The sequence below is a fragment of the Chamaea fasciata genome, unplaced genomic scaffold, assembly GCF_029207755.1.
Source record: "Chamaea fasciata isolate MVZ Bird 193981 ecotype frontalis unplaced genomic scaffold, bChaFas1.0.hap1 SCAF_1, whole genome shotgun sequence".
Classification (NCBI taxonomy): domain Eukaryota; kingdom Metazoa; phylum Chordata; class Aves; order Passeriformes; family Sylviidae; genus Chamaea; species Chamaea fasciata.
Window position 1 is genome coordinate 147,272,652 of NW_027094086.1, and position 20,261 is coordinate 147,292,912.

The 20,261-nt window shown below is 41.5% G+C and overlaps 1 protein-coding gene across 4 annotated transcripts in view; it reads left to right on the forward strand.

Annotated features, from left to right (window-relative positions):
• PRKAG2 (protein kinase AMP-activated non-catalytic subunit gamma 2) overlaps nucleotides 1-20,261 on the forward strand; it is a 211,409-nt gene that overhangs the window by 177,847 nt on the left and 13,301 nt on the right. For all 4 annotated transcript variants that reach the window (XM_066201168.1, XM_066201185.1, XM_066201176.1 and 1 more), the window contains 3 exons: nucleotides 4,683-4,792; nucleotides 17,406-17,487; nucleotides 19,003-19,061. In XM_066201168.1, the coding sequence (XP_066057265.1) occupies nucleotides 4,683-4,792; nucleotides 17,406-17,487; nucleotides 19,003-19,061 (251 nt within the window). The remainder of the gene's footprint in view (nucleotides 1-4,682; nucleotides 4,793-17,405; nucleotides 17,488-19,002; nucleotides 19,062-20,261) is intronic.

The window sequence follows — 20,261 nt, forward strand, 5'->3', positions numbered from 1 at the left end:
TAATAAATTTGACTTGATGTATTGCTGTTGGATCAGTTCCATAGTAAACCTTGTGATGAAAAAATCTTTGGTCTTTTAATATTTTCATTCTCTGGCATCTGAAATGTGATATTCAGCTTATCATGTGACTTTTAAAATAGAAGTATGGCTTGGAGTGCCCTGAAGTGCGGATATATATGTGTGCAGTAACAGAAAATAAGATGTGTTTTCCCCTATCTAGGTTGTTCGGTACAAGTGAGTACATCACAAAACTACATTTCTACTTCTCCACTTCCTTTTTTATCCATTGGATCTGGCTGAGGGGAGATGGTTATGCCCATAATAGTCAAGGTGAAAGAAAAGTAGAGCTGGGAGTGCTTAGCTCAGCTCCTGCTGCTCTGAGAAAGCTCTTGAGCTTTTTAAGTTGCCCAGTCCCCATACTGATTCTTACTAAAAAAATCAAGGGGAATGGGGCAATTACTGTGTGTATTTGTGGTTTCTGTCTTCCTCCAAGCTGTCCACCAGGCTAGGCAGTTCGCTGAGCGAATATTTTACGTACTGCTCTCAGCTGTTTTCTCCCTACTTTTTAAAGGGCCTTTTAAATTTGGCTGTTAATTCCGTATGAAACTTTGAGGAGTCAGTTATACCAACAGTTGTTTAGGTTAATAAGAAGCTTTAGGTTCGTAAGTTTGAGTTCCTCAAATGACTGAGAGTTGCCAGAGGTCCCAGCCCTCAATCCAACCATGAGGACAGGGGTGCTGTGCAGAGCTGCTGTGGTGTGGTTGTGGTGGAGCTAACACTTGGAAGGAGGTGAGAGGACCCAGCCTCTGTGGAACCTGTGTCTTTCTTTCAGCTGCTCCTGGAACCAGTGACTCAACTTGAAATATGACTGGATACCAAGAGCACAATACAGCTGTAACATAAAATACAATAGGAAAGGTGGTGATGTTGTATTGTTGGAGTCAGGAAGCACGTGTGGTCCAGGATCTTGTTGGGCCAGCCCAGCAAGAGCACAGCCCAGAAATGCAGCCTGTGGCTTGCAATAGACTCTTCTGAGAACCTTACTGTCGGTTTTTACGTTGCAGTATTGGGAAGCTTTTCCGTAAGTGTTCACATTATATTCCTATTCTCCATCTGCAGGCACTTCTTTTTTTGTTGTTGTTTTTTCCTCTTCTTTTTTCTGCTTTGGAAGGCCTTGAAATTCTGAGGGGAAAGCTGTAGCAGGAAAGCACCCTGTGTGGTGGCAAAGGTATGAGTGGAACTGAAGGCATCTGTTCACTGGAGCTCTGAGGAAATGGCTTCAGCAATGCTGCAGAAGTTTCTGTGTCATTCATGAGTATTCAGATGGTAGTTCCACCTTAGAGCTCTCTGAAGAGACAGTTATGCTTAGTACTGAGTCCCACTGCAATGTCTGAGTCAGTATTGTTGAATAATTAATCTGTCCAAAAAAAAAAAAGTTATGATGTTCTTATAAATAACATCTACTGCCTGCAATAAAAAACAAAAGCATGTCTCAGTGAAGGGTGGGAGAAAGGAAGAAAGTAAAAGTCATTTTGGTGAATAAGACTGGGGAGCAAAGTGGCAGAAATACAAATAGATTGGTCATCTGCTCTTTAAAGGATCTGTAACAGCAGGAGCAAATAAAATGCCAATGCAGAGAATTTACTCTGCAAAAGCCTGTATGACAAGGTGCTCAACTTCAGGTGTTGAATTGTCTGACAGGGTTTATTTGTAACCTTCCAGGTGACCTCTCTTTCTGCTCCATTAAAAATGGCGAAAAAACAGCGCTGGGAATTTGGATATTTTTGCCTTCACCTATGGCTTGGGGAGGGGGTGGTGCACATGGGCAGTGTCCACTTGCAAAATAACTTCCAGATGAATCTTCAGGAGATCAGCTTGCATGAGTGAGCACCCCCACAGAAATACACATTCAGCTACTTATTAGTGGCTTCTTCTCCTCCCCGATCCTGCTCTAGATTCAGATGCCTCCTGCTGGGAATCTGCTCTGTGAGCCAGCCGATTCCTGGATCAGGAGCTGCAGAGAGCTGAGGTTTGGCTGGAGGCAGTTCTGTGTTCACATCTCCTGCGTGCTGGGCAGATGATCTCGGGTGCAGAGGCTGAGGGAGGTTGTAATTCAAGCCAGAAGGGATCTGTCTGTGTCCACCCAAAGGAAATACTGCTTTGCAGGTGCTGCAGAAGCTGCAGAATGAAGGGGCAGTTGTTGGGAAAACAAGTGAGACTGGAACAAGAAACTAGGCAGTTAATAAGGTAGAAATATCCTCATGAAGTTGAGGCTGTTCTTATTTGATCGCTTACACTTGCAGCACAGTGGTGATTGAGTACAGCCCAAAGCAGGGAGTTTGTCCTCTGGAAGGGGAGAGAAACTGTAAAGAAGATTATGCCCTGTGCAGGAAAGACGGGTGTGAGTGCATCCCTGAGATGTGCTGAGCCTTAGGTTTGGGAGACCTTTTCCTTCACTGGACAGCTGTGTACATAATATATACAAAACACACAGTGCCTGTACAAAGAATTGGGCTGTGGCAGCTGTTGAGTATTCCCAGGTAGCTGAAGGTGTTAGGAAGCTCTTAAATATCCTTTCCAACAGGCACTTGATGGAGTTGTGTAGGACACTAGAGTTAAATCAGCACTGCTGATGTTTTGCATGTTTAGTTAGTAACTAATAAAGTGGTGCATTGTTCTTATTTATAGTGCAAGGATCTTCTGTAGCAATAAACCTCAGTTCCAGCTGGACAATTGGATCCTTGTCCAGATGCTGCTAGAGTTTCCTAGCTGTTTACAGGGGTGTTAACAGTGCTCACAGATGGCTACCTCATGCTTCTGAGTATTTTTAATTGTAACTCTCCAGTTAAAATTAAAGGGAAGCAGTCGCTTTGTGGTGTCTCCCCTGAACTGGAAGACAGCTCAGGGTGAGATAACATTTAATCGTTCCTTTGCATCTGGGTGGGGATTGTTGAGGTCCAGTCAAAGTTGTGTTTGGAGGGTGGGAACGTGTGGTAAGTGAGAGGAGGGTTTATGGGCGCACCTTCACTGTGCTGGTCAGAGTTCCTGGTTGTGGCTGCTGTGAACAGCCTCCCCTGATTAAATTGTTCTGGCTCACAGTTATTGTGCTTATCCTGATACATTTTAAAATTCTTAGTGAGTTGGCAAGACTCAGTGGAGCCATGATGTGCTCTAAGAGTGTTCATCTGTTTCAGCTGGTTGTTTTGTGGTTTATAGAGTCATTGAATCATTTAGGTTGGAAAAAACCTTTGAAGATCATCAAGCCCAACTCTTAACACCGTGTTCACCATCCCATGTCCCCAGGTGCCACATCCACACATTTTTTGAACATATCCAGGGCTGGAGATTCCACTACTCTGGTGGCATTTGAGGTGTTCCTGTTCTTGTTTCTACCTATAGTATCTTAGTTGTTTACAAATTTGAGATTGAAGTAAATAAGGACTCTTGGGACTGCACTTAGGATTGTAGAAACAACCATAACTTTCTAAAGGCCAGACTTATTGATTGATTGTTTGCTTATTTATTTATTTATTTTATGAGTTATGGGAGTAGGAAATGAATGTCTTGGCTCTGTGTAGAAGATGCTGGATCCTGGAGCAGACGCCCGTAGGGGAGATTCAGCTTTGCTTCTGTAAATTTGGACAAAAAAGGCTGCGCTGAGCCATTTGGTGGAAATGACAAATAATTTATCCGGAGCAAGATAACTGATTTTGAGCATACCTAGCAAATGAGGATTTTGAGTTTTTAACTCCCTGCTATGGAGTTCTTTAATGGTCAGTAGGTATTTCAAAGGGTTTTTTAAATTTGTCTTTTTTAATTGTGCTCTTCAAAAGTGTAATATATGTCCAAGTTTCTGTAACGGAATCATTACAGGGTCTAAAGGGTTCATCTCTGATGGAGGGATTATCCTTGACCAAGTTCTAGATAACCTGCTGGAAAGAATGGACAGGCAAAGTGCTTAAAAAAAGACAAAAGTTAATGTACCTAAGCTGATCTGGGGGTTGTATGCACATGCATCTGAACAAATGCAGAGGAAATTTAAGGTAATATGGACAGGATTGCATGTCCTTGCTACAGACAGACAACACTAAAACCATTCCAGCCACGTGGATCCTGGTTTTAGAAGCAAAGTGTTGGAGTTGTGACGCTCTCTGTAGCCTGAAGAGAATGGAGTTGATTATGGAACTTGCCTGCTGCCTCTTTAGAAAATAGAAGATTGCTATGTGAAAAGTGAAACAGGTAGCAGTAAAGATTCAAGAATCCTAATTTAAAGAGCTTGAGTTAGTGAAGCCCAACACTGCTTAAGTTTCAAACTGTCTTCCTCTGTATATAATGGTGTTGAGATGCATATTCCAGTAGGCTGCTGTTAGGATTTTTAAAAAAAAAAAAAAAAAAAAAAAAAAAAGAGATTTTTTTTTTTAAAGAATGTAACTCTTCAGCATGGAAGTCCTTTCTCATCAGAGAAGAACAATGCATTTTGTCTTTCCTGTATTTAATCTGAAAGATGCGTCTGAAATGCAAAGTGCAAACCTGTGACTGTCTGCCCAGATCTGAAAGTGTGAATTTGAGTTTTGCTTTAGGGTTGTCCCTCTGCCAGTGGTGTTCAGTTGATTTGGCATGTTTTTCTACTACTCTTTTTTAAAGGTTACTTAAATAAAACAACGTAATGTTTTTACTTGCAGCACTTGAAGAATCGGAAAGTGACATTTATGTGCGATTCATGAGGTCACACAAGTGTTATGACATTGTTCCAACGAGCTCTAAGCTTGTTGTTTTCGACACTACGCTACAAGTGAGTATTCTCCTTTCAGTCTGCCTTTGCTTGCAGTTCTTTTTTTTTTCTTAAAATGAGTGTTTCCTGAGCGTTAAATGAAATTTGATCTTTTCAAGAGAAGTACTGCCATCGTGCTGTGCTTTGACTGTACAAAACTATATTGTTTCAACTGTGTCTTTCATGTTATGCTGGAGGAGGAGTTGGGGGAAGACATCCTAGCAGAACAAAAAGAGGGGATGTGATTTGGTTTGCAGTTGAAATCTCTGTCCAAAAACCAAAAGATTTCAGATGAGCCCAAATTTGTGTTGGCTACCTGAATCTACACAAAGACATTTGGTGTAAGATCCTTGTGCAACAGCTAAAGAGTACCCAGGTGCTATGAGCCTGTTCCTGCTATACTGATAAGACAGTTTAGGACTCAAATGGATGGCTTAATTATGCAAATTATTACATTCTCCAGAAAATTTTTGTTTTCAGCTTCTCATTTTGCATTTAATCAGTAAATCATCTGCTAGACTCTTGGCTCTGTCTGGAGAATTTGTTTGCCAAAAGAAGGCATTAACTGCCTGCTATAGAAACAGACTAATCTGTTCTGCAGTGTGGTAGAATGCTGTGGCTTTCTTTGTTTCCTGGATTTTGCAATTGGTGTTTTTTTTTTTTGCTTGCTTTGGTTTTTGCTGTTTCAGTTTGTTTTTCCTTGTAAAGATGCTCCGATTCTGACTTAACTAAGCCCATTTAGTAATTTTGGTCTGGAATGTACTACTCAGACCTCAGCTTTCCACAGTCTGGGGCAGCCATGTAACAGATACTCAGTCCCAAAACATTCACAGAACCATCTTGTGTGTCAGATAATTGTATATAGTGCTGGATTGAGTGCTGTGCTCTGAAAGGTGGAAAATCTGCATGGACTTTTTCACCATCTTAGAGGGGGGAAAGTTCTGCAGTGTTACCTTTCCTCTGCCTGAAAGAAAGGATGACTGTCAGCTCTTGATTAAAAAATTTAGACCTCTTTGACATGAAAAATCAGATTTAGGACGGTGGGGTTCACTGTCACTCTTTCAGCTCTTTTCAAAGACTGTTGCCCTCCTTTTCATTCTAGAAGATATTTTTTCCCTTGGTCTATGGGATAATGTGCTGGGAGTTGGTATCTGCAGTGGGCATGACCCACAGACCTGCATTGTCAGTGCTCACCTGGGTCAAAGGCTTGAGCCTGGTCACTTGCAATTGGAGAGGTGATTGTTCTTGATTCCATTTACCAGTTGATCTTGAGGCCGTTGGGGCTGGCCACTGATTCCCTTTGGAGTCTCCAGATCTCTTGATGAATGACATCAAACCAGATACCAGTTGTCATTGCTGGAGCTGTGTTGAGAAAAGGATGTTAGTGTCAAGAAGTGAGAGTTTCCAGGTGGTGAGCCAGTGTAAGGTAACACCTGGGGCAACAGTGTGAGTGAACCTTGTGAGTTTTCACCATAAAGGAGAACAGGTAACTTAATTTGTGATAGGAAAACTTCCACCAGCACTTCACCAAAATCCCTGTCTTATTTGGCATCCCTAACGATTGTCATGGATTTACAGCTAAAGGAGAACAAGGAATGCCTTGGTCTCTGACCATGCAGTCATACTCTTTGTCTGCTTCTCCAGGTATTTGAAAGCAGTGGTGGTAGAAAGGAAGTCTGGAGTGTCTCTTTCAGCCTCTAGTATACAATATATGTGGACCAAATCTTGAGTTTGTATTGCTGGTGAGGAGCTTTTTTTCCCCTCTAAACTGCATGTATTTTTTGACTTTGCATTATTACATTTAATCCATTTGCATTGCTTTTAATTTATAAAGTCGTAATGCTGTAAAGCAGGAGTCCTCCTCCAGCATGAGCACTGTCTTCCAACTTAGCAGATTTTGCGAAACAATTTAAGAAAACACTGAAAAGGTAGATGTGAATGCTTACCAGGCCTACGCTGTTAGGAGGTGTTTTAAATATTTCTGTTCAGTTCTGTTTGAGTATTTCTCTTTAGTTCTTTACCTGGCACCCTGTGTTAATGTGCCACCATCAGTGTCTTCAAGACACATTAACAGTCATTCAGTTTGGTGTGGCTGGGGCACAAACATGTATGGAATATAAAAATAAAATAGCTTTTTTTATTTGTGTAAAACAGCAGAATAAGTACGTGGTGGAGAATTAACACAATAAGGGCGATCGAATAAAACTTCTAAACTGTTCCTTGCACTTTAATTTTTAATGTATAAATTGCTTATTGTCCATTACCTCAGGACTTTGTATCAGTTTGTACTTTGAAAACACAGGTCTGAAACATTCAGTGTCCGTGAATCCTCTCAAATGGATATTTGTCTTTCCTGGGTCTGTTTCATCCTACCCACATCAGTGTTTCACCTAATATAAAAACAAACAGAAAGCACCCACAGAAAAAAAAAGAGAAAAAAAAAAGACCTGGTGCCTTGAAGTTGTTCTCCAGTGATTTGAATTCAGGTTTTTCATAATATTAGAGTTAAAACACACAATTTAGGAGCTCACTTCTTGCCTCCCTTAATAAAAGCTAGTAATCATCAGTGGAGGAAGAAGGAGAAATGGAGATGGGTTGTGTTCTGTCGGCATCCTTGGAAAGATTCCGGATTTTGGGTTTTTGTTTGGCGACAGTATCCCGTCTCCCTCTGCTGGTCAGCGATCACAGCACACATCACATGCTTCTACCCTGGAAAACTATTCATGAGACACTTTGGAAAGTATTCTAAACCTGTTGTAAGTTGTGGGAAAATTGGAGATGTTACCCTTATATAACCGTGGCACCAGTCGTACCACTGAAGCAACACTGATTCATAAAAGTGAATGTTTAGTCTCAGTGTCTGTGAGGGAATTAGTGTGAAGTTTCAAAAGGAATCTTGTTTTAGCCCCAAGGGAGGTGCTGGTGAGGTGCCATTACATTGGATATAGAAGGAAGCTTTTAAATAGCAGAAATAGCAGGAAATGGCTGAGTCCCTTCAGCCCTGCTCATGTGTCAGTCAGCAGGCTTGGGGGGAGCTTGATTCCAGCAGTGCTGGCACAGCACTCTGTGCTGGGGTGTCCAGAGCACACGTGTGGTGTGTTCCATCTGTAACCTGCGTGTGGCTGTGACAGCTGTGCTGTGGCTCCTGCGCCTCTGCTGGGCATCCGCTCCGGTGCCGAAGGAGAACTCTGCTTCAGCAGGACAATGTGCCCTTTGGCATCCAGCATCCACGCTAAATAAATAAATAAATAAATAAATGCAGTGTGCTGAGCCCTGCTCTGTTTACCTGCCCGAGGCCAGCTAGCACAGCTCCGTTTGCCTCAGTGAGGTTTCACTTAGAGCTTCCCCAAAACTGGGTCTGCTTCTGGTCTGCCTGCCTGGAGTGGTGCCCGTCCCATGCTGAACCCTGGAAGTGGCAGATGTTGCCTGGGAAAGTGCTTGCTGGCTTAGTTTTCTTGATTTAGACTGACAGTGGACTGTTCTTTCACCTTTTCAGTTTATTAATGCTTATTTGCTCCTCATAAGTATTTATAGAATCATACTGAGCTTCACGGCTGTGGCTTTCCCCTGCCTGTGACCCACGAGTGCTCCTTGTCTGTGACAAGCTGCTGCCTTTGGCTTTTCCCAGGGAAGATACTGTCTTGGCTTGGCACACATTAAAGAAACTTCATAAAGTCTGATCTGACCAGGAAGGGAGTCAGGAGGCAATTAGATGTTATGAGCTTTCCTGTGAAGTCTGGAAATTTGACTCTGTGGATGATGGGGAAATTGGGCAAGTTGCAACAGTGTGCAGCTCACAGTGGGTGAACTTTCTCATCTTTTACACATCTCCTGGGATGTAAACAGGAGAAGAAACCCTTCACAGCCCCTAGGAGGGATTAGGGAGGTTGTCCCTTGAAGGGCTGCTCTAAGCGTTAACTTACTGTTCTTCTTCATAACTGTTCTTCATTTTAATTATGCTAAATGTAAATGGCTCTGGATTGTCTTCCTGACAGACTTGAGGAAACCACTGAGCTGAATGCAGATTTATTGGTCACCAGCTTGCGTCTTGTGTCTTCAGCACAGCATGTGAGCACTGTACAAGCGTTCATGCATTTGGTGTGCAGATGATCTGGGGGAAGGAGGGGACGCCCAGGTCTGCCTTGCCTTTCTTGTTGGTTTTAACCTGTGTCAGGTACACACAGTGACACAGCAATCTGATCTTTTCCTTTGATGGAAAACAAAACAATTCCTGTATGAAATTCAAAGATTAATGAAATGTAACGCTTGGTTCACATTCTGTCTGCCAGGTTACTTGGTCTAACATCGTCTAATGTGATTTCAGTTTTTCCTCGTTGCTGCATGCATCTGGTTTTCTTAGAGGCCAATGCGTTCCACCCCCACCCCATCCTGAACTGTATTAGCATTTTTTAAGGAAATGCCTCTTACCTAGCTTATAGCAATCTCTGAAGCTTAACTCCAAAAGCTTTCTTAAGGCCAGATTTTTGTCTGACCTTGAAAGAAATGTATTAATTTGTTGTGGCTTTGCCCAGACTACACAAAGATGAGAAGGATTAGCTTGTTTTCTAGCACAGAGCAATTAACCCTTGAGGAGAAGTGTAGAAGGTGAGTATTAGATGGGGACTTCCCTGCTTTGTATCAACAGTCTGCAGTCCCAAAAGTGACCTGTTAGCAAATGTAGTGGCTGTGCCTTGTGGAGTTTGCATAAGCTCTCTTTGGGTCAAAAGCTCTATTTAATCTTTGACAAAATTATATTCTTACCTGTTACAAGTAAATTTGGGTTATAATAATAAAGCATAGGCAGCTTTTGCTCACCATGACCTTGAAACTGTTTTTAAAGCATTTGTCCAGCACTTAATAAACTATTAAAAATCATGTTTATGTGGAAACAGTCATCAGAATAAGCTTTCCGAATCCTAAAGACTCTTTGCTTCTATTTCCTTCTGTATGCTGAAGAAATCTTTGCGTGACTTGGTTAAATTATTTAACCTGCTTAATGAATTTACTTAAGTTGTTAATGGACCAGATGTTGTTATCACCAGTGTAGGCTTTTGTCAGAACCTGTCACTCCAGTAAGGGCCCAAATAATTTTCTACCACATAACTAAAAAAAAAACACCTTTTAAACAATGTTCTGGAAACTTCTTTAGTGATTTCACAAGCTGGCAGTAAACACACCTTGTAACTTCTGCAGAGCATGCAATGGATTCAACATTAGAAGAATGGAAGAGGAGTTATATTTCTCTTCCTTGTGCTGACTCTCCTCACTAAATGGATTTATTATTCTGATTCTCTCCAGGTCATTCTTGACTGGGGTGTTGCCTCTCTCCACGGTAATGAGATAAATGAGGCTTCCAGGAATAATGCTGCAGAATGGTTTGCTCCCAGAACCACACAGCAGACTCTGGGTCTGCCGTCACACAGCTTTACAAAAGGATTGACTGTCTGTCCCCTACTTGGCTTTGAGGTTTCTCCCTGATGAAGCTGCTGCTGTCTGCATTTCTGAGGAGTGTGAATGCCCCTCCTTGCTTACCCTGCCCACAGAACTGTAAGAGAATCATCTAATTTAGCCTCTAACCAGCATGTGGGCTGAGGCGGTTGAGCAGCCACATAAAAGCTCCCTTCATTGAGATCAGGCTGGAATCAGTAGCATAATATGGGAAGACTGTTGTTTTTTTCAGAGCTTCTCCTGTTGCTGGCATACAAGCATGGAGTTTAATTCCTGCAGCTCTCAGAATCAATAGGAAGCACTCATTTGTAGATCTTGGAGGAATGACAGGGGCCATTTAAACAGAAATTTCTACACAGGGTGTAGGTAAGGAGTTTGTGCTTGGCAGAGTGAAAGTTGTGTATTATTATTCTTGCCTTCTCTGCCCCATCACCACTTTTTGGGTAAGATTGTGATCTGTGAAGGAATTTCTGTGCCCTTCCCCATGCAGCTGATCCCACTGGCTCTGCCTGTCAGATTTACCTGATGTTCCCTCTTAGCCCATTGTGGTGTGAAATCTGGCTGCAGAAAGCTCCAGTTTGGACACATTGACACGGAGCATCAGTGCAGGTCTTGGTTTGGTGTCTTCAGCTGGACTGGGACCTTTCCACAGGCATGTGGTGTGGGGGAAAATTTTGCATGTGGACATGGCACCTGCTCCCTGGGGAGAAATCTAGAATATGTGCACAGTTTTAACCTGAGGATAAGACTCTGTTAGTTCTGGGGTTTGCCTTGGCCCTGAAGGGTATTAAACCACCACATCTTAAATTTTACTCAGCTGTGACGATAAGAAGTGCATGATCTACCCAGGAGTGTTCCCTTTCCATCACCTGCAGAAGATAAATAAATTTTGGTCTGGTTTCATTCAAGCTTCCAAAAATTCAGCCTGAGCTAGAGGACCCGACTGTGAATGTTTATTGGTTGGGGTTTTTCAGATGTTGGAGGAAATGTAGCTGCCCGGTTAATATCAGATTTGTCCAATGTTTCTCAAATCTACTTGGTAAGGTAAAGGAGGAAATTCATGCTTGTCCCTCGCCCTAGGCAAAAGTCTTTGTTGTCCTTAAGTAGCCTCTTTGTTTAACAGCATAGTCCTTTGAGGAGGAAATGCCTCTAACAAATTCATAGACCAAAGCAGAAAATAATTGGAAAATGAATTTGAATGCAGCAGTCATAATGCTGAGATGTTTTCTTGTGTTCTTCATACTGGTTTAGTCTCCCCAGACAAATCAGTTTGTAAAAACACTGAATTATATAAATGCACCAGAAAAGAGATTTTTAACTTTTCAAAATAGCTCCTTTACAGGACTGTAGTTCTCTGTAACTTAAAATGATATCTGGATTGAGCATCACAACTTTATTTGAAGGAAAAAAAAGGAATTACAAGTTAAATATGTTTCCCAGTGTGAATTGCTTCAAAGTGAAAGTGCATGATGGACTTGGAGAATATCTAGCTTGTACTGCTTTTGTATTATCAGGATGATAATTGCGGGATCTGGAGATGAATGCAGGAGTGTTCCAACTTAGCTCATAGGAAAAAGTCCTTTGAAGGTGATGCCAACAGCAAGGAAGAGGAGGGCTGTCCAAAGAGCTCTGTAGCAAAGTTACATTTTCAACTTAGTAATATGTTTTTAACATGTTCCCAAATAATATTTCATGGGCTTCGTTCAGGTGGCAGCCTCGTACAGAGGAAGCAGTTCCTGAAATCCTGGTGGTGTGAGGGAGTAGCAGGGGAGACCTGTTAGCAAGACCCTCAGCTTTACCTGCAGCAGTTTTTTCTTTTTCCTCCCTTGGAGACTTGCTAAGATGTGGGCAGCCAGAGAACTTGCCATGCTACTTAAGCACAGTCCTGTTTATGTTGGGTTAGAAACTGTTGCCTAATTCAGAAGTCCTGGCTCATAAACACACTTGAACCAAGGAGTAAAGTGTGGCTTGCCCAGGTTTTATGCTGTACAAAGGTTACAGCAGAGCCCTGATGATTTTCCTGTTACAACAAAGACCAGCTGTACTGCTGCGTGTCTTCCTTCTTGGTAAGAACTATTGAAATGGGAGTGTTTGGCCTCTTTAAGAAGGAATTCTCAGAGTAACTTTTTCTTCCGCCTTCATGCTCTTAATGGTGAGAACAAAGTGCGTGTGTGCAGTGACTTGGCCACGTTTGTTCATGTTGTGAAGACAGAGACAATGCCATTTTCCTTTGAAAGTATAAAACTTTTCCTCCTTTGCAAGGGGAAGCCATTGAGAAGCCCCTCCATGCCTTGGTGTTTGGTACTTCAAACATGTGAGTGTATTGGTGTAGATATCCAACCTTGTTTAGTTCTTCAGCTGTTCCTACCCAGTCTGCTAAGACTGGATACCTTCCTCTTGTAAATTCCTTTCAACTACACGTCAGACTTTATACTTCGTTAATGCTAGGAAGGGTGGTTGTTTCTCAGGGACTGCCTGAAAGATTTGGGTGTGATCCCGTGGTCCACATGTGTGTTTTTGGAGGTGTTTGTCCTCTCTAGTTTTGTACTCCTTAAAAATACTTGGGAATAAAAATAAACTGGGAATTTGTCAACTTATCCAGTGAAAATGACGATGAATGTTCAAGATCGCCTTAGAGCATCCATCCATCAGGGAACAGAGATGATAAAAATGTCAAGCGTTTTCTGAGTCTGATATTGCTTTTATGGGAGCTCTGTGCCAAAGAGTGTAAGAAGGAGCTTCTTCCTTTCTGTTCTGATCTGATAAAATGGACATTTCCTAGGGCTACATTAGGGGCTTTCCAGGCAAGTGGCTGATGCTGGCTTACACAGTGAAGCAGGTACACATTTATCATCCTGCCTTTTGATGGCAGCTGCACCACAGACGTTCTGGCAGGTCTTTGAATGCTGTCCATGCTACTGGGCCATGATTTGCATCGTCCTCTTGCTTGGTACTGGCATACCTGAGGGTGTTGCAGAGCTTTGTTTCTTACTTCTGCCACCTTTGAGAGTTTTCAGTGAATTTTGTCACGAGGCAGTGGTGCTGAGTTGTGTTTTTCAGCTCAGTAGGATTCTCCGCTGAGCTCTGACCCTTTAGCACCAGGAACTGTGACAGCTCTTTTCTCACAACAATTTGTCAAGGACAGGAATCTTTTTGCAAGGCAAATGAAGCCAATTATTTCAACAGCAGCAGTCACCCTCCTTCGCTTTTGGGCCAGGCCAGGAAGGCAAGTCCGAAACCACAGGTTACTTATGGACGTGGTTACAGTTTTCATAACACAGTGTTAGGTAAAACAAATGTGTGTGTGTGTTGTGCACACACTGAATTTTTGGAAACTAGCTCAGCCTGAGTTTTCCTTTCAGGTGGTTCCCTCATTCACAGATGTTTACTGGAGAGAGCATTTCTGCAAGGGCTTGTAAAATCCCTGGGATCTCGTAAGAAGGAGTGTCCCTTTCAGTGTTTCCCAGCAGTGAGGAAGAACTTACTCTGCAGTGTGGGGAAATCTTCTATGGCTGTTCCTGGTTTCACTGCCCAGTAATCCAGCTATTTTAGGAGCTCACTAACCACAGGGGATGAGGTTTTCCAGATATTCTACCTGAAAAACAGGACTTTGATGTCTGGGTGTCTCTTGCTTTCTTGGTAATGACTGTTGTATTGGAAGTGGCTTTGTCCTCCTCCAGACTCGCAGTGGAAATCTTTGAATGGTGTGCGGGAACAGTGACCTCCAGAGGCTGTGTCTAACCTAAATTAGTCTGTTCTTTTACTCAGCATATTCACAGTGTAATGAGTTCCTGCTGTAAGAAAAGCTTGTTCCTGTTGTGCTCAGTGTAGCGGAATAGGAGCTATTGTTGAGGTGATCTGTGATACATCTAGTATTTAATTGCTGTGTTCTTTGGCTGAAATGTGACCCTTCTGCTTAAAGGGTAGAATCTTAGAGAAGACAGTCCCACAAAGTAGGATTGCTCTTCTAATTGTAAATGTCTAGACATCTTAGTGAGAGGGGAGAAAGCATCTGTGGGATACAACTTAATCCTTGTGGGTGGCTGGTGAGTCGTGCCCCAGCTGACTGTGAAGTCGGGATGGATGTGCAAAGTCAGGGTAACTGTCAGAACATCTGAATTTGGGCAGATAAATCCCATTTTTGGTGATTCACTGTGTGTGCTAGGACATGGTTAATAAGAAAAAAGTGCTTTGTTTAAAGAGTGTTTGTACATGGTGTTGAGCAGCAACAATCTATGGGCTCTGGCTGGTGAGCAATGCGTTCGTGAAGGTCAGGCCTGTCAAAAGCTGTGGGGTTGAGAAGTAACGACGCTGTCGGAGATCCAGAGATGGGACATGGTGGAGATCTTCAAAGGCTACTAGCAGTATATCATCAGCAAGCAAGGTCCTTGTGGGTATTTTCTGCATGAACATCACTGAAACATCTGAAAGTACTGGACAGAAACCCAGCTCCACACCCCTGTGCTTTGGCTGGCCACCAAGCAGTACTTCGGGCAAGTGAAATTGGTCAACCACAGAAACTGCAGGATGAGTATATGTTTGCACTAGCGAGCAGTTTTAGCAAAGAAGAATTAAGATGTTTAAGGGTTAATTAACCAATTAGAGGGTTTTGCCTTGTAATTACCTTACTTAAATAAGAGACATTAATATTAAGAGCTGATGGCATTATTGCTTTATTTAAAGGGTGGCCGTGTAACACTTCCTACAATACAGCTGAAGGCAACAATAGCAGTGTCACTTGAGCTGTGGTCTAGCAGGACAGCCCAGGGGGTTGAGTTTAAGTATTTCTTTACTAAATTTTGGTGATTTATTACATGAAATGTTTAATATCCTAGTGGTTAAGCTAAAATTCGTGTCTTTTGTGAAGGATTTAATTGAACTGTCTTAATAGCTGTATCTGTTCAGCAGCCCTCAGGTTTTCCAAAACGTGTCTTTTAAAGCTAGACAAGATGGCACCTAACTGAAGATTCTTGTGATTCTTGGAGGCAAATAACTTGCAAGTAATTCGAACAGGATCAGGGCAAGAACTTATCCTTTGAAGAATCCTTTCTTTTTCTTCTGGATTGTCTGCAAGCTCAGCACCTTGAGCAGTGTATCTTTGGAACTCTCTCTCTTGAAGTGTCTTTTCTGAATCTAAAGTAATACCTCAGCCTTGGTGTCTCACCCATCTGAGCATGGTGCTAGCTGGTGTTCTTTGCTGCTGCTGTGTCTGGGAAAGAAGTAGTAGCAGGAATTTGGAGAGTGCCTGAAGTGCTGGAGTTGGCTCTCCACATGTTTTCTGCCACGGGCATGCTTCTTTTCCGGGTTATCAATTACAGGGTTTGTAAACTTGCTGGAGGAGTTGTGTTGCATGATTGCTATCTGGGAGAAAGCTTTTTCCCCCTGGCCTCAGTAGATGAGCTGTTCCCTTCTTGCTCTGATCCAGCCTTGAACATCTTTCTCTTGTGAAAGACTGGGGACATGAGCTGACAGTGACTGTGACCTTGTGTGATGGCTCTTGTTGGGGAGAGATACCGAAGCTGAAGGCTCGGGATTTCAGGCAGTTGCGAGTGTCCTTTCCCCTTTTCTTGATGAAGAGTGGTTAGAACTTCTTTTGCCCCAAGCTGGAGTTGGTCTGTGTGAACTCACATCTGTCTCGTATCTGCTCCCCACATAGCTCCCTGCTTTTGCTGCATTAACTCAAAGTGTGATGCTGTTATGTGGGAACACTTCATGTATCTTGCCCTGAGGGTTTCTTTGTGGTTTCAGCCTTCCTCATGAGTTGGGATGCTCCTGTGGTGGATTTAGTAATGTTTGTTTAGGCTGACTCTTCCTTGTGTCAGCTGGGTGGCTGAACCCCTCTGGCACCTTTCTGTTTATAACTATTTTCTAGAGAAATCCTGTGTATTTAGTCCTACTTGTGGCCCTGGGGTTTTGTTGTTGTTTTTCCCCACGTGGCTTCTTCAGTTTCAGTGCAGTTAAAGGATGATGGTTTATGGTTATTCCTGTTCACTGGTGATATGGGATCTCTGAAGTCAGGAGGCAGCTTTGAGGTCTGTCATCTGCTGATGTTTGGAGGGTGGATTTGCTTCTCATGGTCAGGGAGGAAGCAGACAGGCTGCATAGATGTAGCAAGAAAAACAGATCACTGCCTACGTTTTCCTTTGCCACTACTTTTTTATTGGATGCTGATTCCGTTGACTGTGAAGCCCTTTTATTCCTGTTCGTCTGTTGTGGAGAGGATTCCCTTGGCACGTAATTTAAAGTGGACCTTCAAGATACTGATGTGAAATCGTGATCTGTTCAGATTGCAGTCATCAAACAATTGCAATTCTGTGTTATTTGGACTGAGGACAAATTTCATGGATACAGAAATAAACGTTGGTTGTGTCTTGGTTTTGTGCTAGGTCAAGACCTGGGCGAGAACCATCACTTCTGTATTGTGTTTTCCATGGGAGGACTATTCAGGGGTGTGGGCAGGACAGGAAGGAGATCATACTCCAGCACATCTCCAGATCAGGATTTTGAGGTGCACCATTGCCTGAGTCCTTCATTTTCAGAGAGCCAGAGTTCACAGGGAAGTGTTTCTTTTCAGAATGACACCACCTTGTAACCTCTGATTCTGGGGAGGATTAATTCGTTAAAAAAATTGAAGTACTTGGGTGATTTCTTTAGCAGCAAAACAGGCTAGATAATTCTTTTAACTTTCAGTCATATTTAGAATAACCAAACTTTTTTTTTTTTTTTTTTTTTTTTAATTTGTATAAATCAGATGTCTAAAAGCTGTAGGAGGCATGGAACTGCTGTTGTTCCAATCTCATTTTTTTAGCAACTCACTATAATAAACATAGAAAAACACAAACTGGAACATAGCTCAGTCTTCATATGTTAAATTTAGGGCCCTCCGTAGTTTATGGATATATCAGAGGCTTTCATTTAGAATATTCACAAAATAAAAGAAAAACAGATCTGGTTTTGCTAAGCCTTTTCTAGCTTTTTAACCATTTTAAAAGGAAAAGGCTTAAGATTTCTCTTTGGCATTGTGGTTTCTGTTCCCTTTTGAATGCCAGCTACCTGTTCATACTGCTTTTGGATTTTTTCCTGGTGGAAAAGGAAACCCTTCTGTTGGTGTCTGGTATGCTAAATCAAGGCAAAAAATTGAAATTTGTTTAGTTTTTCTTTTATTTTTTCTTTTTTATTTTTGCAGGTAAAGAAAGCTTTTTTTGCCTTGGTGGCAAATGGTGTCAGAGCAGCTCCACTGTGGGAGAGTAAAAAACAGAGTTTTGTAGGTAAGTAGTTACGACGTTTTTCAGGATTACTTGTATTTCCAAGGTGCTTTGTTGTTTCAAAAGATGGTCTGAGCCTGGCCATCATGTTGCATCCTGGAGAAATACTGGCAAAGAGTTTCTTTTCCCTCCTTGTGAGGAGTGAATTGGTGCCGGCTTTTATGTTGCTGTGCCTTGAGCGTCATGATGCTTCTTTTAGGTCCCAACCTTCTGAAATTCAGTCTCTAATATCTGCACTTCACTGGGTATTTAAAAATAAAAGCAGTGGTCACAGAAAGGAAAATTGGAAATCAGGAACTATAAAGAGAATAATTTAATATTCCAGTATCCCAATATAAGTGCAGTACGAGCCTGTCTCTGCCTGTGCTCAATAAGGTGCAGGGAGGATCTCTAAAACCAGAACTGAAGCTACAGAGGTGTCTCATGTTGGGTGAGAAGCATTAGATCCACGTACTGCTTTTTGAAAAATCGTGTCCTTAATTACCACAACAATAATCTTCCAAAACTAGGTCTCTCTGGCAGTTAGAAAACGTGCTCACAGTGGCAGTGACAAATGGAATTATATGTATTTCTTGTGACCTGGAGTGTTGAGAATTCCTGGAAATGAATGGTAGATACTTAAAAAAGCATTTGTTAAAATATTTTAAATGCGAGAGGGGAGGAGCAGTCTTGCAATACACCATAGGAGTGCTGTCTTCTTTATTTTCATTTGATTTCATTTCATGTTCTGTCTGTAACTAAGCTCTACTGATTTAAAGCTGACTTCCAGATTAATTTTTCCCTTCCCCATTTCTTAGTTTCTTCAGTTTAGATGTAAGAGTAGTAAACAGTGGAGCAATTGCATCTTCTCAAATCTAGAACTTGAAAGCTCAAAAAAGATTAATAATTTCAGGTAACTGAACTAATCATCAATATTATATTACATAGCTTGGTGTTGGTGCTTAAAAAATATGTATATATACACAATGGATGTGCTGTTTTTTTCTTTTGAAAAGTCACATTTCCATACAGACGTTGAGGATTACCATGGAAATGATTGAATGAAGTTCTGAAATAAGTATTAGTCAAGAAAAATGTATTATACTGTTCTTTCATTTGAGTCTAGGAGTCTGCCTGACTTGGCAAGTACATAATGAGAATGAGAAAAAGGCAAGAATAGTTCTCCAACCTTGAAAGATGTTCTAATCCCCCTCTTTTCTTTCCATGTTTTTGGTGTGGATGTGGTCTGAATTCAAGGGGTTTTTTTGAGTCAGATTGAAAGTGAGGAGAAACACATGGAATATTATATTGAATATTACTTCAGATGTTTTTTTATTCTGAAGCACTGTGACAGTGTGAAAGTGAATAGACATGGGTTTGAAATCCTGCTGTTAAATAGTCCAATACCAGTAGTATTTCGCATGGATTTTACATTATCATATTCTGTATTGTGAATATAAATTGAGAAAACAGCTGAAAGTTCTATATGTTAAGTATATATCTAAAGATCTGCCTTTTTTTGTGTATCACTTGTTACAGGAATGTTAACAATTACAGATTTCATTAACATACTGCATAGATACTATAAGTCTCCAATGGTAAGTATGATGTTAAGCTATAATTTGATCATTTGCCATACAGTACAGAGACTGAAATGCCAAACTGAAAAGTTTATGATGATTGTGATTGTTATTTAAGTCTTTGGATGGTAACTTACAGAGGCTTGGATGCTGTAAAAAAAATCACTGTTCTTGGAGTGATGGTATAGAATAAACAAGTTAAACTAGTTAAATATATGCAAATGTTGTAGTTACGTGGCTGAATTGCACAATCAGTTGGAGATCTGTTGACTTCAATTAACTGTAATTTGAAATTCCCATTGGCAGTCAGTTGATGAAATTCTCTCATGTTCATACAAACATTTACATCCCTTTTCTTGTTCCTGTCAAATCACAATTCCCCCTCTACCAATTAAAACATATGTACTATGTTTTACTAGCTACAAAAATCAAGAGCAGTTGGATGGAGCAGACATCTGATGTATTTGCCTTCTCAAAGCTCATGTTTACTTTTTAAAATTTATAGTGAAATTCTCGTCAGATGCCAGTAGTGTGGTGCACTGGCCTTTCTGCATGTTAAAGAATTTTTCTTTTCTCCGTGGGGATTGACAAGTAGTGGGGGGAGGAACAAATGAAAAGTGCTTGCACACTGGTGGCTTCTTTAAATTTGTTTCCATGTTGTAATGACCCTCTCCATCAATATTACTGATTTTTCCATGAGACTTTACCTAATGAGTTCTCACTCATTTACATTATCTAAGGTCCTATTCATAGGTTCTGCTTAAACTGGCAGCAGTTAGGTGGAATAGCTGAGGAGGGACAATGTCTGTCTTAAGTGACTGATGCAGTCTTCTGTAAGAAAAATAAATAAATGAATGTTCCATTAGGGAATGCTCTAGTTTTAATAGGTGAAATGATGCAGAAAATATCATTCTTAAAGTGTTAATCACTGTTTCTGAAAGCATCAGGACATACAGTATGAAGCACATTGCTAGATAATAATCCACCGTTGAGGGATGAGGAACATCCAGGTAGTTTCTCCCTAAAGAAATGCTCTTGCTTGTTAGTGATCAGGTAGCTTTATTCTGTTAGCATTAAGAAGTCAGGTGATCAGGGTAAGCTTTTTACTGGTGTGGGGATGTGAGGAATCACCTGAGGGTTCACCCTGGGTGGTTGGTTGTAGGTGACACAAATTACTGAGGTGATGCCTTTGAGTCCAGAAAAAAACCTGGACTCCAA